Source organism: Solanum pennellii, chromosome 1 (assembly GCF_001406875.1).
Source record: "Solanum pennellii chromosome 1, SPENNV200".
Classification (NCBI taxonomy): domain Eukaryota; kingdom Viridiplantae; phylum Streptophyta; class Magnoliopsida; order Solanales; family Solanaceae; genus Solanum; species Solanum pennellii.
The window spans coordinates 85,801,154-85,818,417 of NC_028637.1; the positions used below are offsets into that span (position 1 = coordinate 85,801,154).

Below are 17,264 nucleotides of genomic sequence, written 5' to 3' on the forward strand. Positions count from 1 at the left end.
ATGATTCAACCACCCCGACTTGAAGCCTGACTTTCAAACAAAAATTTGATAGAAAAAATAGTTTGTGTGGGAAAAGGGGGTTGGTAAGGACGGAAGGGTAAGGATGATGTTAAAAATGAAAATTTTAAAATAGTTATCAAAAAAACATTCAAATTATTTTTTTTAAGAGGAGAGGGGCTGGAAAGGGGTGGTTGGGATAATGATGAGGTCAATTTTTTTTTTTAGAAATTAATTATTTTTTTTTTTAAAAAAACAATCTTTAGAATTATTTTTTTTGTTGGGTGTGGTGGTGGGAGGGTAGGGGTAGGGTAGGATAGGGTAAAGAAAATTTAATATTTAAACTTCAAAGTATTTTTCAAAAATAGAATTTTAAAATTTAATATTTTTAGTTTGGAGGTGGCTGGCGGCTGATTTGGGGTTAAGGAGCGGAACTGGAGAGTAAAAAATTTGAAAATTTTTAAGAAGAATTTTTTTTTAAAAAAAAATCGAGGGAGGAGGGTTGGGGTATGCTGTGGGTAAAAAACATTGTAATTTGAGGTTGGAGGAGAGTTCTGAAAAATATTTTTCATGCTTTTCGGTGACAAAAACATTTTTCAAAACATCTAAACCAACCAAAACATAAGAAAATTGAAAAATATTTTTCAGAAAAATGTTTCATACCAAACATTTAAGAATCATTTATTTTTATTTATATAAAAAATTAAATATTTTTATTGATATGTTATATTAAAATTTGAATTCTAAATAAATAAAATGATTTATTGCACTAACATATTAATTGTTGCTCCCAATAACACACACAAATTTATGCGATCGTACAAATAATAAAGTAACTCAAAGAGTCAGATCTCAAACTTGAAGGGACTTGTGATTTAATAAAATCTTGTTAGATCTAGTAACACAATTTTAAACAAGTGTTACATGAACACATATAGATTTTGTAGTTATATCTACTAAGATTGAAAAAGAAGTAGATAATTTTGGTTACAATTTAAGAGATGTTATTAGGTTACGACTTTGTTTCGCAGTTATACAAAGTATTTTATTTCATAGATTTAATTCACTTATATAACTATTGATTTACAAGGTTAAAAATATGATTATGATTTACTGAACCTCTAATTATTTATTTAAATTAGCTTACAACTACATTATTGAACAAAAATATGATAGATTAATCTAAACGTATTTATATACATTTTGTTGTCACGGGCCAATCTGTTATGAAAGACACCCACACTATTTTCTAGTATGAGAACCAACTATATCTCAACATGCAAGACACTTAACAATAAAATGAAGTAGTTTTTAATAATTTAAAATAGTTTTTATAAATAAAAAATCAAGCAGTGCGGAAATAAACCCTTTGAAACTGAAAGTCGTGTATCAAAAATCTACGTAGTTTAGAATGTGGGGATACAACCCAAAACAACGAAAGTCTAAGTTCGGAAAATAGACTAGGGAGAAAAGGTGAACTCATAGAAGTTCAGAAGAAGCAACTTACCCTTTAATTCAGATGTTTCGGTCTATTCCAACTGAAGTCGCGTAGCAACCGTCAGAATATGCCCTGCACTAGACAAAGTAAAAGCATATATAATATCAGTACACAAATCACAATGTACTTGTAGAATTATTGACCAACTCCAAATATATGAAATATAAACAGAATTAGTAAAAACAAGATAATATCCAAATATAGCCACAATAATTATGTTCAAAAATAGTTATATTCAACAACAATATAGTAATCAAGTTTGGTTCATTGACGAAACCCACACACAAAACAATCACATGTACCGAGTGTGGTACCCGAGCCAATTATTTGTAAACCTCTATTGTTGTGGTACCTGAGTCAACCAATAAGATATTTCGTACTAACTGTGGTACATGAGTCAACCAAGAGATATCATGTACTATGTGTGGTACTTGAGTCACTAATTGGTATGTATCCGTGTGGTACTCAGACCAACCGAACATCACACAACACAAAATTTAATTACAGTCACAATAAATAACATCACATTAATTTGTAACACAAGTAAATATAACACATTTATCGCATGGGATGTATAACAATTATCATTTCATATTCATCATTTTTTTTCAATTCCTTATCCACATAGTGTACAAGTATTACTAGCAAAACAATTACATATACATATGACGTAAACGGAAAACAATTCAGTCACCAACTACATTGAGTGAAGTCTGAAAGCTTTAATAAACTTGAGTTTTACCTTTATTATGAAGTCTATCTTGTTCTTAGTCTATAAACAATCAAAATAACATAAATCATACACAAATTACCTAAGCATATCTGTCTTATGTCATAACTCCATATTCCAAGCAAGTTTCATGTAATTCTATTCAAATCAGGGTTATTCCAGCATTAATCTAACTAAACTACCCCTAAGTGTCGTCATGGATTCTAAGTCTTAATAATCAATTATGAAGTTATAGGAGTGATTTACTTACCTTTACAAATGAATTTGATGAAAAAACATAGGTGAAATTCACCCTAGGTTGTCCTTGAGATTTTCCATAAAACTCAATTGCAAATAATAAGTGATTTTGAGAAAGTTTTTAAGCTAATTGTGACTAACCCCTCTATAGCGGTCCAATTTCACTATAGCGGCAACACTGTAGTGGTTTTTTTTTATAACGATGTGTCACTTGCTATAATGTCTTACACGGTATGAAAATTGAAAAAATCCTCTCAAAGTAGCCTCTTTCGCAAATACTACTTAATCTCTTGACGTCAAATCGATCTCTACCTCAAGTTCGATATGAGAGTTCTACTCACCTTGAATCACTTCTGAAATGTCATATAAACACATTAACGTTTTAACAACAAGAAAAATAAACTCTACCTAGACGTTTCTCCCAACCTTTTCTCCAAGTTCTCTAGATTTTACCTTGCTCAGATTTCGTTCAAAGTCTAATTTAGTCTGAAACTTCTAACTCTTCAAACTAAAAGATTTCCCATTCATGTCATCAATAATTATTAACACAATCCTCTGTAGGCCACTTTTTAAAATTGACCCCTTGATTATTAGTATATCTTCTTAATAGAGAATGTTTTCATATTCATGATATTTTCATCACTAAAGTAGACACACTTCGGTGTCACCTTTGCTTTAAAGATTTTCTTAATCAACCATGATGCTTAAGTTGGATAAATATCCAGATATGCCTATTTTATACGGTAGTTAAGAATCCAAGATTCATACATTTTATCCTTTTTTTTATAATTTCTTTTAAAATTATGTTGCTAATTGTTATTTTATACAAGAGGAACCTTCGTGTCACATCAAATTCTCTGATTATTTTAAGTGAGCATATATAGCCTTTCAAGATCGTAAATTCTTTTCGAAGGCTTCAATATTATATGTCCAAATAAATTTTCTACATACTTCCTCAATTATATGCATAATCTTTTTGAAAATAATCAAAACTTGTGATTAAAATTTCTTAATTAAAAACAAGACATTTTTATTAGCCGTAAATGACCCGCATATAACAAGAATCTAGTAATTCATGTGGTTATCTTTTTCACCATTTTATCAAGAAACAATTTACATTAAACTATATATAATTCTTTTTTTGTACTTGAAGGTACACAAAAGTATCTCACAATAACACTCATCCAAATTTTTTTTAACATGCTTAACATCTTCTACTTGTGATACCCATTCCCTCTTTCCAAAAATAAAATAAAAATTAAAAAATCCACAACAATTTTACTATTATTAATAAATTTTATTACTATGTGAAAATGTGAATGACATTGATACTCACATTGTTTTCCTTGGTTTTATACAAATGTATGCCAATCTTAGACATCAGAAAATACAAAAAGAATCATTTTTTTTCTCTCATTTGATACGTTGCTGAATTTTATAAAAGAAAAATCTTTGTTAGTTAACTTTCTAATATTAGAATTTTTTTTTGAATTTAAAAAAAAAATTAAATCGATGTAATATCTTATAAAACTGTCAGAAACATGCTTCAAACTTCTAAAGTCTTGATGATCTCGACTAGTAATAAACTCATTCTGATGTGCATGAATGTTTAAACCACTTTCATCAATATACGCCGGAAGGTATATAACAGATTATACATTCAGCTACGTTTTCAGTAGTATTCTGATTCACTTGTCGTTATTTTTCTATCAAGGTCAAAATAAAGACGAAATTACTCACTAAACAATTTCTACTTTTGTTATAAAAACGCTAAAAAGTCAAAATGTGATCTCTTATCATCTCCAATATGTCTTTTATAACAAATACCAACTAGAGCTTGAACACAACACAGACCCAAGAACCAAATCAGGAGGCAGAGGCCCAAACAAATCTGAAACCCAATCCATAGGCGGGAAATCATGTTTCATCATCCAATAAGTGGCGGGAATAGAAGGTTCCCATTTTGTTAGTCTAAACGGGTTGCTATAAATACGTTAATGTAATAGACCGGTCTAGACTTTAGAGTCGGTCGGTCCATATTACAGTACTACTACTTCACCAGAGAAACCCTCAAACTTACGTTTTTTTTCCCCCTTCTGAATCATAGCGATGGCGAGAAACACGAGAGCGAAATCCTCGTCGTCGGAGCCATTATCGGACGGTTCAGAGGAGGAGCAAGTCAACGATCTAGTCAACGACGAAGAAGATGAGGAGGAGCTTGAAGCTGTCGCTAGGTCAGCAGATGATGACGGCGATGACGAAGCTGTTGCTGATAGAGATGACGGTGATGATGATGAAGATGAGGAGGTGTGTTTATTGGAGGTCCTGTTTAGTTTTTGTTTTATCTTTTAGCTGCTATTGGTAGTGGTAGATCTGAGTTTATAATAAAATCCCTTTTTGATTGGTGTTTTGACTGAATAATGAGTGGATATTTCAGTGTTATAGTTTAGAATGATTTTTTAGGTGAAATTTCAGAGTAGGAGGAAAAAATGTGAGTAATTCAGCTGTTCAGCGCATTTTTCTAGCTCATTATTATGTGTTAGTATACGTGAAGTTCCAGGAGGTGTTGAAATGGCAGAAAGGAATATTAATATGAATTTTCTGTTGAAATAGAAGCTCTTGTTACTGGTCAAGAGTATATTTTTGGGTGATTATTACCAATTACGGCCCAGCTTTTACCTAATTAGTGGACATAGTAGGGTTTTTAGTTTAGAGTTAATATTTCAAGTGCATTTCTAGTGGGATAAAGGAAAGGAAAGATTATTTCACCACTGATATAGAAGTTCACGTCTTCGATAGAAAACATATTTTTGATAGCCAATTAGTGTGAATTATTCAATATGTAGTATTTGTGAAGTGAAAAAGATGACTTCTTAGTTGATTTGACGTATTAATGAGCGTTACTTCAGTTGTTTAAGTTTGTTTCGCTATGCTACCTGTAGGAAGACATTGCAGCTAATGAAATCTCCAAGCGTGAAAAGGCACGGTTAAAAGATATGCAGAGGCGTAAGAAGCAAAAGATACAGGAAATGTTGGATGCGCAGAATGCTGCAATAGAAGCTGACATGGTATCTTACTTAGACTATCTTCCGAGAGATTTTGGGCTCTCCTCTTTTCATTAGTTCCTTGTGAAGGTGGTGTGCGTTATGGCTATTTTTATCATTGACAGAGTAACAAGGGGAAGGGGCGTCTTAAGTATCTTTTGGAGCAGACAGAGTTATTTGCACATTTTGCAAAAGGCGATCAATCGACTTCAGAGAAGAAGACAAAAGGAAGGTACACATAATGTAGTCTTTGTTGCTTTCCCTGATATGTAGGGCCTCCAGTTTGAAAGAGCTAGTATAGGACCATGTACTCTTTGGGTGTTAGTGATAATGAAATAGAATGGGCACAAAGGAAGAATGAAAACGTTAACCTCTTTGAGGTCTATGCTTATTTTCCTCCTTTTAACATAAAGAGTAATTTTGCTCATACACAAAGGACATGAAGAGTAATTTTCTTAACCTTTTTAAGGGGAATTATTTGTAGGCATCTGTTCATGTTTGGTAAGTGTATTTGGAAAATTGAAATAGACACATCCTAAATATTAGTAATGTTATTTGTGTAGCTTGATTGGGACTATTCACTTTGTTAGGTTGGGTTTCAAGTACCTTCCTCTTCTTGTATTGGTGACAAGGGACTATTGTCTCCATCGTAGGCAGGCAGGCAGGCTGGACTACCTCCCAAAAAATATTGTATATTGCTTATATTAGAATTGAGTGTTATGTCCAGTTGATGTTACTATGTTATATGGAGAAGCTTCATTATTGTGATTCATTGCATTATTTGCATATATGTATGAACTTTTTTGTCTGAGACAAATGATTAATCTTTTTTTCCCAGGGGCCGTCATGCGTCAAAGATAACCGAAGAGGAAGAAGATGAGGAGTATCTCAAAGAAGAAGATGGTGGGCTGTCCGGGAATACACGGCTATTGGCACAACCCTCTTGTAAGATCCCCAACCCCACCCCCACAAACCCAACACACAAATATATCCTGAATTGTTGATCTCCTAGCTGATCAAATCTGTCCCTCCTTTCTGGATATTCAATATTCTTTGTTTAATGATTCCCTTTGGCCTTTATCATCTTCTCTTTTACAATTTAACTATTGACGTTTCTAAGTGCAACAAACTAGAAAAATGTTACTTGAATAGTGCCTTCAAACAATAGATACTACTGTGAGAGACGTGGTTTTGGTTAACACCCAAGGGTATGACTTAGTGGTCACTTCTGTGGGTTGTGAACCATGAGTTTTGCTGGGACACAATCCCTAGGTGACATCTTTTTGTTTGGCTTAGTCTTGAACATAATTGGTTACCTTATAGCAACACTCTTGTATGTCGTATCTATTGTTGGTAGGAGGTGACATGCATCTCGTGGAATGAGTTGAAGCGCATGCAAGTTGGCCTCAACACCACTGCTATTAAAAATTATTTATATTATCTTTTACAACAGTTTTTATAGGTGAAAATATTTGGGATAAGACGCATGTACGCCCACAATTATACCCGCAATCTTAGAGACACATCTAAACTTTACCGGGGGGGGGGGGTTCCTCTTACCCCATGATCTCTTTTGAAATGGAACGAATGCCACCTTAAATGCTAATCATGACATAGATAACATAATGAATATTCTGTGTGTCTATTACACGTGCTTCACATTCTTTTAAAGCATTTAATTTTTTTTCCATTAAAATCTGTTTTTCTCTTTCTTAATTTCTGAATCTTCTCTCTCTCTCTCTCTGTGTGTGTGTGTGTTTTTTTTTTCTAAAAGACAACTGGGGCTGCCCTTGGATCAGTTAAATCATTCCTTCATTTTATTCAAACCCACTCGGACCTAATTTTATTGGAGTAAAAGCTAATCTTTCCAAAATCTCTCAAACTGTAACAGAGATATATAGTCGGTGTAGTCCTTAGCGGACACACTAGGATGGGTTTGACAAATTCAGGGCTAGAAATGAATGCAAACAAAATTTTGGAACACACTTGAACTGTAAGAGTTATTTCACTGGAACCTTTACAAGAATGCCGTGATGAGTTCTTTTGGCAAGGTGGGGCTTGGACCTTTGTTTAAAGTGAATGGAAATTGAGTATGCTTTGTGAGTTTCCTATGTTCTGGGTGTTGTTGAAACACTTCAGATTCCATTTGGATTGCACAAATTTTAGCTTTTGTATTGTTCTAATTGAAAGTTTCAGTCCTTTCAAGGCAATTCAACAAAAATAGTTTACAGAGATGTTTTCATTGGTTTTTCCGCGAGTTATACTGCAACTTTGAAAGGTTTCAAAGCAAAATCTGGAGAAGGAGTTGAAAGGCTTCCAGTTTTGAAAAGTTTCAAAGTGAAACAGGAGATTCTGGTTATAGGTTATTTATCAAAATTGCAAGGCAATTCCTATACAACCAACTAAAGCAACCTTGATGTTAGATGACATTGGCTTAGAACTTTGAATGGTCCTGCTGTATCATATGTAATGTGCTAGGTTAAGTTCCTAGAGGTGCATACGTAGTTCCGTTTGCCCTGTAAATGCACTATGCTTGAAGGTGATACTATAAGCTTATATGATAATGTGTGCACAGTTGCAAAGATCTTAAGTTCCCTCTCTATAGTTGTATCTCATAAATACCTTTTGAGTTGTGTAGTCTTTACTTTTTAAGAAGTCATTTTTGAAATTGATGAAGCATTAGGGACAACGAGTTTACTTAGGTACACTGAGTATAGAAAATATCTCGATGTAAAAGCACATTACAACCAACCTAAAATAAATAATTAAATTTGTCTCTTCTTGAATAGCTCAAGCTTGTAGTTTAGTGCTTCACACAGTTCAACCTAGTATTGGAACATGCAGGGAATTCATCCTGAATTTTAGTCTGCTGCCATCTATCAACTTTTTTCCTGTGTTCTTAGCCTAGAAAAAAAACCTGGCCTATGTAGAAAGGGTGTGAGTAGATCTAAAATTATTAAATTAATGTGTCTGATCTGCAATACTTTTAAATTTTGTGATATTCTGGTTCATAAAATACTAAAGTCTTCCACTACTAACATTTACATGAAGATGCTAATTACTGGTAGCCTTGGCCTTGTGGGCGTGCTCTCTGGTGGAAGAATTCTAATTGAATAGTGGAAGTGTGAATTGTATTGTGATTAATAGTGCTTCGATGTTGGAAAAAATGTTTATGTTGATGCTCTCATTTCCTTGTCTCTTTAAGGATGTAAGAATCACACATGCGTGTTTGTCAGGTATTCAGGGAAAGATGAGGGATTATCAACTTGCTGGTTTGAACTGGATGATACGGCTATATGAGAACGGCATAAATGGGATACTTGCTGATGAAATGGTCAGTTTTGTCACTTGAAATTTTTTAGACATTCCTTTTCATTATGTGATTCGTGTTTTTGAGAGAAGCAGCTTTACTAAATTATTCCTGTATTTGCACAGGGTCTTGGTAAGACCTTACAAACCATCTCTTTGCTGGCGTACCTGCATGAATTTAGAGGGATTACTGGTCCTCACATGGTTGTTGCCCCAAAATCCACACTAGGCAATTGGATGAATGAAATCAAACGTTTTTGTCCTATCATACGTGCTGTAAAGTTCCTTGGGAACCCTGAAGAAAGGGTAAGCAGATAAGGGATTCTCTTTCGTCCCCTTATGTACATAGCTCATCGCTTCTGACTCTGCTGGCATTTCCTTTTATAGAGATACATTCGAGAGGATTTGCTAGTTGCTGGGAAGTTTGATGTGTGTGTCACAAGTTTTGAGATGGCTATCAAAGAGAAGTCTGCTTTACGACGCTTTAATTGGCGTTACATCATCATTGATGAGGCTCATAGAATCAAGAATGAAAATTCTCTTCTTTCCAAAACCATGAGGCTCTACAGCACTAATTATAGGCTGTTGATCACAGGGACGCCACTTCAGGTGAATAATTCTCTTTGATGATTTCCTTTTTGTTTAGCAAGTAATCCTTTTATCGGAAAGTATATCTGACCTCTTATAACCTATGTACCAAATAACCTGACCCTTTCATGAAATGCATATTTACCTATCCCAAAATTCTATAATTGAATATGGTATGATGTTATATTTAATAATTTGTGTGGGGTATCTCTATAGCAAATTGATTTATTTTTCCTTTTAACATTTTAGATGCTTCATTATATTAGATCTCCCATATCACAGCTTTTAAACCTTCTCTTATTTTTTCTGTTGGTTAAACCTTATCTTCTATTTTGTGACTGAAAAATGCTAGTTGTTATGTCTTTACCTTTGTTATGTTTTGGCATCTTGTACTGTTCTCTTGTATGAACCTCTATAGTCTCAGACTGTTGTCAATTGATGTGCTGGGTTCTATCCGAATTGCACAGAATAATCTTCATGAGCTCTGGGCGCTTCTGAACTTTTTGCTACCAGAGATTTTTAGCTCGGCTGAGACATTTGATGAGTGGTTTCAAATATCCGGTGAGAATGACCAGCAGGAGGTGGTCCAACAGCTTCATAAGGTAAAATTGTCTTGTAGTTTGTATCATTAATACTTAAGCTATGCCATAGGATACAATGTTCAGGTTGAAGTGACAAAGATAAGACCAACTACATGTGCGAGAGCTTCCAGTAGACATGATTCTCATATTCTAAAACTTCGACACCTCATTGAGAAAAAATACACTGATATTCTAGTTTCTGCTCTGAATCAGGTCCTTCGTCCATTCCTTCTTAGGAGACTGAAGTCTGATGTTGAGAAAGGTCTGCCTCCAAAGAAGGAAACAATTCTCAAGGTTGGTATGTCTCAGATGCAGAAAAACTACTATCGGGCTTTGTTGCAGAAAGATTTTGAGGTTGTTAATTCTGGAGGAGAGCGCAAGCGTCTTCTTAATATAGCAATGCAGCTCCGAAAATGTTGTAATCATCCATATCTTTTCCAAGGAGCTGAGCCAGGACCTCCATATACAACCGGAGAGCATCTCATAGAAAATGCTGGTATTGTTTTGACTTCTATGAATGAATAGGAATTTCTAATCTATTGTGTTTGTAATTTTTTTTTAAAAAAAATATAAAGCACGTTCTCTCTGCAGGCAAAATGGTTCTTCTTGATAAGTTGCTTCCTAAGCTGAAGGAACGAGGCTCAAGGGTTTTAATATTTTCACAGGTTTTTTCTCTTTTGTTTTTGATCTTATGTCCTACTATGCCTTGTCTAATTAGCTAATGTATGATTTTTCGGGCTAAACGCTTCATATCAATGTTGTCATTAGATGACACGGCTACTGGACATCCTTGAAGATTACCTAATGTATCGAGGTCACCAGTATTGTCGGATTGATGGAAACACTGGTGGAGAAGATCGCGATGCTTCTATTGAAGCATATAACAGACCAGGGAGTGAAAAATTTGCCTTCTTATTGTCAACCAGAGCTGGTGGTCTTGGTATCAATCTTGCTACAGCAGATATTGTTATTCTTTATGACAGTGACTGGTGAGGATCTTCTAAGTCTAGTTTACAGAGTCCGGAGAATAAAGTGATATCTGATTCTCTTGGGTTTCTTCTCATTGTATTACAGGAATCCACAGGTTGATTTGCAGGCTCAGGACCGTGCCCATAGGATTGGACAGAAGAAGGAAGTCCAAGTATTCCGTTTCTGCACTGAGGTTTGTTTCCTTTCTAACTGTGTTACTGTACTGAAAATATGCCACTCTGGTCTCTCATTTGATGGTCGGCACATAGGTTATTTTAGTTTCACTTTTTTGTTGAGAAAGTTCTTATATTAATTAATTCCAACAGTATACAATTGAGGAGAAAGTGATTGAAAGGGCTTATAAGAAGCTGGCACTTGATGCGCTGGTCATCCAACAGGGACGACTGGCTGAGCAAAAAGGTTAGCTTTTATTTTCTTTTATTGCCTTGATTATATTTTAGATATTAGGGTATACATGAATTTGATCATTGGTTGGTTGTTCATGCAGCTGTTAATAAGGATGAACTGCTGCAGATGGTGCGGTTTGGTGCTGAAATGGTTTTCAGTTCCAAAGATAGCACTATAACAGATGAGGATATCGATAGAATCATTGCCAAAGGAGAAGAGGCAACAGCAGCACTTGATGCCAAGATGAAGAAGTTTACAGAAGATGCTATCAAATTTAAAATGGATGATAGTATGCACTCTGCTCCTCTTCCTTTTGGCTTGTGCATTGTATCTTTTGGCTCTATATATCTTGTTTTGCTCTTCTGCTGTTTTTGAAAGATATGGGCTTTAACTATGGAACTGCTTTTTACAGCTGCTGATTTGTATGACTTTGAAGACGAGAAGGTAAGTGCAATTTTTTTATTTTAGTTGTCTTAACAATTCCTTGTTTCACATCTTTGGTGTGCTTATCTTCCTTTTTATGCTATACATTTTTGTTGATGAAGGATGAAAACAAGGCAGATTTCAAGAAAATTGCTGGTGACAATTGGATAGAACCTCCAAGAAGGGAGAGAAAGCGCAAGTATGATTCTTAAGTTGCTCAGTTCACCTTTAATGTATTGACAGTCTAATTATCACCATTTTAAATGACTTTTCTTTGTGTCAGTTACTCGGAGTCTGAATATTTCAAGCAAACCATGCGACCAAGTGGTCCTGCAAGACCTAAAGAGCCCAGGATTCCTAGGATGCCTCAGCTGTAAGTCGGCATTGCAAACCATTCTTAAATTTTCTCCTCCCAGTTTTGTTGTGCCATAAGCAAAACTGATTTCTCTGAGTTACTTTTTGCAAGTTGGTCTTTTTTTCATTTGTCAAATTCTGTGTATTGACATGTCTTGCCATTCATAGGCACGACTTTCAGTTCTTTAATACCCAGAGGCTAAGTGAGCTGTACGAGAAGGAAGTTCGTTTTCTCATGGTGAGTTATGCCTTCGGATGTGCCAGATTTCTTCTATTGCCACCTTCATATGTTTTTTTTTGTTTGATATCTTAATTTTCTTATTCATTCCAGCAAGCTCACCAGAAAAATCAATTAAAAGATAGCATAGAAGTGGAAGAGCCTGAAGGTATAACCTCTTTTCCTTTTGAAGTAGCTGTCTGTTCTTTTTTTATTTATAGAATTGGATATAGGGACAAACCAGGATGCAATTTGCTTTGTGAATATATGCTAACAATAGGTGCATTGTAGATGTGGGAGATCCTTTAACTGCCGATGAGCAGGAAGAAAAGGACAAACTATTAGAGGAAGTAAGTGGATTAATAACTCGTCATTGTATGTTATATCTACTCCCTCTGGTTCAATTTATATGACACGATTCGAATTTCAAGATTCAGACTAGTTCATCTTTGATTGTATTTTCATATATCTTTCTCAAAATTTTGAATTGTGAATTATTATGACTTGTACATTCTACGTAGTTTCTCAATATATGAATTTTATTTCAAAACACATGGTCAAACTCAAACCGACTCTTGAAATTCGAACTGTACCTCATAAATTAGGACAAAGGGAGTAGTTTTATGTATCAGAATTAATGATTTGTACGTGCAGGGATTTTCAACATGGAGTAGGAGAGATTTCAATACTTTTATCAGGGCATGTGAGAAGTATGGTCGGAGTGACATAGAAAGTATTGCTGCTGAAATGGAAGGAAAGACAGAGGAAGAGGTTGAAAGATACGCAAATGTTTTCAAAGAAAGATACAAAGAGCTAAATGGTAAGTGCTGGTTAATTTGCAAATACAGAAAGAACTATATGTCCCAATCTCCAATCCACATTGAACATCCAATTATTATATGATACAATCAACCAACGAGAGTGGTAAATACCATTAAAGTTCAAGTGGGATAAAGAATGGTGCACAGGCTTCCTTCTATTTGTGTCGAAGTACCGGCAAGAAGAGGTGATGCTGTTACTTCTCAATAAAGATTAATTGAAATGGTAATGAAGTGTGCTTAGAATAGGGTGGATGAAATGGAAAAGAAGTGAGCATGTGAAGAGGAGATGTATAGACGCCCCAACAAGGAGGTGCAAGAGGTTAACTATAGTAGGTAGGAGGTGCAAGAGGTTAACTATAGTAGGTATGAGGAGATGTAAAGGTGGATAAAAAAAGATTGGGACTCAGGAGAGGTGATTAGATAGGACATGACAGCCTGCAACTTATTGAGGACATAACCCTAGATAAAAAGATTTGGTGGTTGAGGTTTAGGATAAGATTAATAGGTAGTTGAACGTTGTCTATTTTTCTTGTTAATATTGTTTTTGTTACTCTCCTATTATCTAATTCTATGCTCTTATTGTCCCCTTGGATTCATTTGTCATATCATTTATTGTTAGTGTTGTGATTCTCTACTCCATTATCTTTTCTCTGGATTTTTGACTATTGTATTTATTTACGTACTTCATTTTTTATGTGTTACTTGAGCCGAAGGGTTGATTGAAAACCACCTCTCTATCTTCTTAAGGTAGGGGTAAGGTTGCACATCAACCCCCTAAACACTTGTGAGATTACATTGGGTATTATGTTGTTGAAAAACAAGTGTACTCCAATGAGCAAATTGGATCCTATGCAACTGTTGAACACTATTGTATTGAGTGAAATTCCCTTTAAGGATTTGGAATGTTATTATAAGAAGGTCTATTTTTGGGAGGGGATTGTGTGTATGACGTTCTTTCGTCGTCCTAGTGTATATGCTTGTTTTGTTTGAGAGGCAGAGGGATTAGGCCCATCAAAAAGCAAAAATAGAATGTTTGATTTCCCTGTTATTTCTTTGTTGCAAAAAGCCACCCATGATGGTAATCTGAAGGTTCCTTTTCTTTGGGAAGTTGGTGTAAGATTTCATAAATGGTAAATTTGCACTATGCTAGTGCTACCACATATGGTAATAAAGGTTCTTTCTTCATCTAGTTATGGTTCTCATCTTCACTATACATCATCATTTAGTTTATTATGTGATTGTTCTTGTAATGCTCATGTTCTACACAAATTTTGTAAACTAAGATTTATATCACATTTCATCCATGTTATAAATATTCTCCAGCTAATAATTCCATTAAACAACTTTCACAGGGTTAAAACCTATTGAACTATTCAAAGTTATTGTTTTTGATATGTAACTATTCACAGTTAAACCCAATGATGTTACTGCTATTGAACATAATTTTCAACTTGCTAGTGATATATAGAAGTCAAATTGGCATCATAATCTATGTGCATAGCCAACTGGTATTATATAAATTGAGATTGCGGGAGCATACATTGTGTTGCTGGATGGTTGATAATAGGCCTACACCTCTATCTCTACTTAAATGCCTAGTTTTTGTCTACGACAGATTCGAACTTGTGACATGCACCTAACTTTTACATAATATGTTGTGTCTTCAGCACTATGTTAAATCCCTTGGGCCATACTTGTTAACATTGGAAAACTAGAAAAAGATGAGCAGACAAATAAGTTCTGGATGTTCAGGCAGAAATAGTTCCCTCTTGTGGCTAATTTTTTGCACTAGATAGCGTTTGGCATGCTTGACATTTGAGCACTTAATTTCTAATGGATGGAGTCTTGCAGATTATGATAGGATTATAAAGAATATTGAAAGAGGAGAGGCTAGAATTTCACGAAAAGATGAGATCATGAAAGCAATTGGGAAGAAGTTGGACCGCTACAAGAATCCATGGTTGGAGTTGAAGATTCAGTATGGTCAGAACAAAGGAAAATTGTATAATGAGGAGTGTGATCGTTTCATGGTAAGCAGACTTAACTCTCGGGGTTTTAATCTTTTACTTTTTATCTTTGTGATTCATGTATATGGGGATCTTCTCTTTTGTAGATATGTATGGTTCACAAGCTTGGCTATGGAAACTGGGATGAGCTAAAGGCTGCATTCCGAACAGCTCCTTTGTTTCGGTTTGATTGGTTTGTGAAGTCTCGGACAACTCAAGAACTTGCCAGAAGATGTGATACACTTATTCGTTTGGTGGAGAGGGAAAACCAAGAATTTGATGAGAGGGAGAGACAGGCACGCAAAGAAAAGAAACTTGCAAAGGTATACCTGGGTCTTCTGTGTGCTGTTTGTAGCGTAAAAAGATATTTAGTGCTGAAAGTGTTTTGTATTGACAGAATGCGACACCATCAAAGCGCGCTGTGGCAAGACAAGCAGCCAAAAGCCCTCCCACCTCAAAGAAACGGAAGCAGTCATCAATGGATGATTTTGTGAGCTCGGTAAATATTTGTGCAATGATTTTATGTTTGTTTTGGTTTCAGCTCACTTGTGAGTTGTGACTTTATATTGTGCATGACTATTTCCTCTGTTTACAGGCCAAGAGAAGAAGTGATGGTACAACCTAGACAGGCTTTTCTTTTTGTGGTTTAGATCCTCTTGTTTTTTCGTTTAACCAGGTTGGTCATCCAGGACACTAACTATGCAATGTGTTGGGCATTGCAAATTGCAATTCTGTCAAGTGCTACAGAGGAAAACCCCACCAATGTATTCAGATATGATGTGTAGGTTTATTGTACATAATCACAATAGAATTCTATTTAGGCTAGTAGTCTTTAACAATGTGGTGCGACACTAATATGTAACTTAATAGATCAACTTGCCAAATTTATGATTTTGCCAGCTCGCTACTATGCTCTTGTTTGGTGCACATTTATAACGCATATGCATTTTTCATATGAAAAGAAAAAGAACCTTGCTTGTTTAATAACGCTAGTGTCATGTCCCGCCACTTCACAGTCAAATTTTGCACGGGAAGAAGGGAGGAAGCACCTAGAGTTGTAGAGTGGTTAGTGGAACAATCTAAATTTTCCTGTAACTTTCCTTAGAAGTCGCTAGAAACCCTTGATACTTTGGAATATCCTAGAACATGTAGAGAGTTCTAGAGAGGAATCAAGGTGTAATTATTAGAGGAATTTGTAAAATAAATTTTTTTTGTAATTTAGTCCTCAGTCGTAAGCAATTTTTCAAGTAATATAAAATTATCTTTTAAAATTTTAAGTTTTTCTTTGTATTTTCGTAGTGATTTAGCTTTAAAAGGTTTATTTGAACTTGCAAGATTGCAAAAGAATTATGAGTAAGTTGTTAAGTGCTACACGGAACATTGAGTAAGCCTTAGCACATTGAATGGAAAAAGTGAGTTTGATCAGTGAGCCATGCTAATGTCATGGATAGCCTTCAAGATTATCCCAAGCTTACATTAGGCTGCGCACAATTTAACAGGTTGTTTAAAAGATAAATTGTGTTTCTGTTAATATATATTATCAGTTTACTATATAGATATAGAAGATTAAAGATGGAAAAGTTCATGATCGTAATACCAATTCTGTGAATCAGCAACTTGATAAATATTTGTTTGATAATGAAAATGAATATGATATGAATTCTATTTCATTGATTACATGATTTTTTTTATTGTGTGGTTAATTAAACATTAGTTTCTTGTTAGTTTTGGTTTAGTTAACTCATCTTGAGATTTAATAAATTGAATAAATAATTAATGTTAGTTTGTATTATAAATGGTTAATCACACAAGTCTTGTATGTTATCCATTGTCCTTTTTCTTTGATCACTAGTCCTTTGGCTCATCCTCGATGGAGATTGGAGACCTGACCAATTTTGCCAATTTTTTTTTACTTCTTCTACACCTCTTAGTATCCTTTTATTTCTAGTGCCACATTTTAAAGATAATTAGCCTAATACGACATTCTTTTTGTGTGTTTTGAACTTTTAAAATTTCTTGATCATCTTTAAAATGTGTTAACACTGCATGGAAACATGTTCATCATTTTGCATTGTCAAAATT

At 34.7% G+C, this 17,264-nt stretch overlaps 1 protein-coding gene and 1 long non-coding RNA gene across 2 annotated transcripts; both read left to right on the forward strand.

Moving 5' to 3' along the window:
• The first annotated feature begins 4,463 nt into the window (after nucleotides 1-4,463).
• LOC107001413 (ISWI chromatin-remodeling complex ATPase CHR11) lies at nucleotides 4,464-16,092 on the forward strand. Its single transcript, XM_015199473.2, has 25 exons — nucleotides 4,464-4,769; nucleotides 5,405-5,530; nucleotides 5,632-5,738; nucleotides 6,345-6,451; nucleotides 8,743-8,840; nucleotides 8,942-9,121; nucleotides 9,203-9,424; nucleotides 9,871-10,005; nucleotides 10,198-10,480; nucleotides 10,576-10,649; nucleotides 10,753-10,973; nucleotides 11,059-11,146; nucleotides 11,280-11,373; nucleotides 11,462-11,650; nucleotides 11,774-11,805; nucleotides 11,907-11,983; nucleotides 12,068-12,157; nucleotides 12,307-12,376; nucleotides 12,470-12,524; nucleotides 12,647-12,705; nucleotides 13,010-13,175; nucleotides 15,028-15,206; nucleotides 15,290-15,505; nucleotides 15,580-15,681; nucleotides 15,778-16,092. Exons 1-25 carry the CDS (start codon nucleotides 4,572-4,574, stop codon nucleotides 15,805-15,807), a joined length of 3,198 nt encoding a protein of 1,065 aa, XP_015054959.1. The 5' UTR covers nucleotides 4,464-4,571; the 3' UTR covers nucleotides 15,808-16,092.
• LOC114075567 lies at nucleotides 13,182-13,772 on the forward strand. Its single transcript, XR_003575933.1, has 2 exons — nucleotides 13,182-13,486; nucleotides 13,517-13,772. It is a non-coding gene; the product is annotated as an uncharacterized LOC114075567 (long non-coding RNA).
• Nucleotides 16,093-17,264: the final 1,172 nt, after the last annotated feature.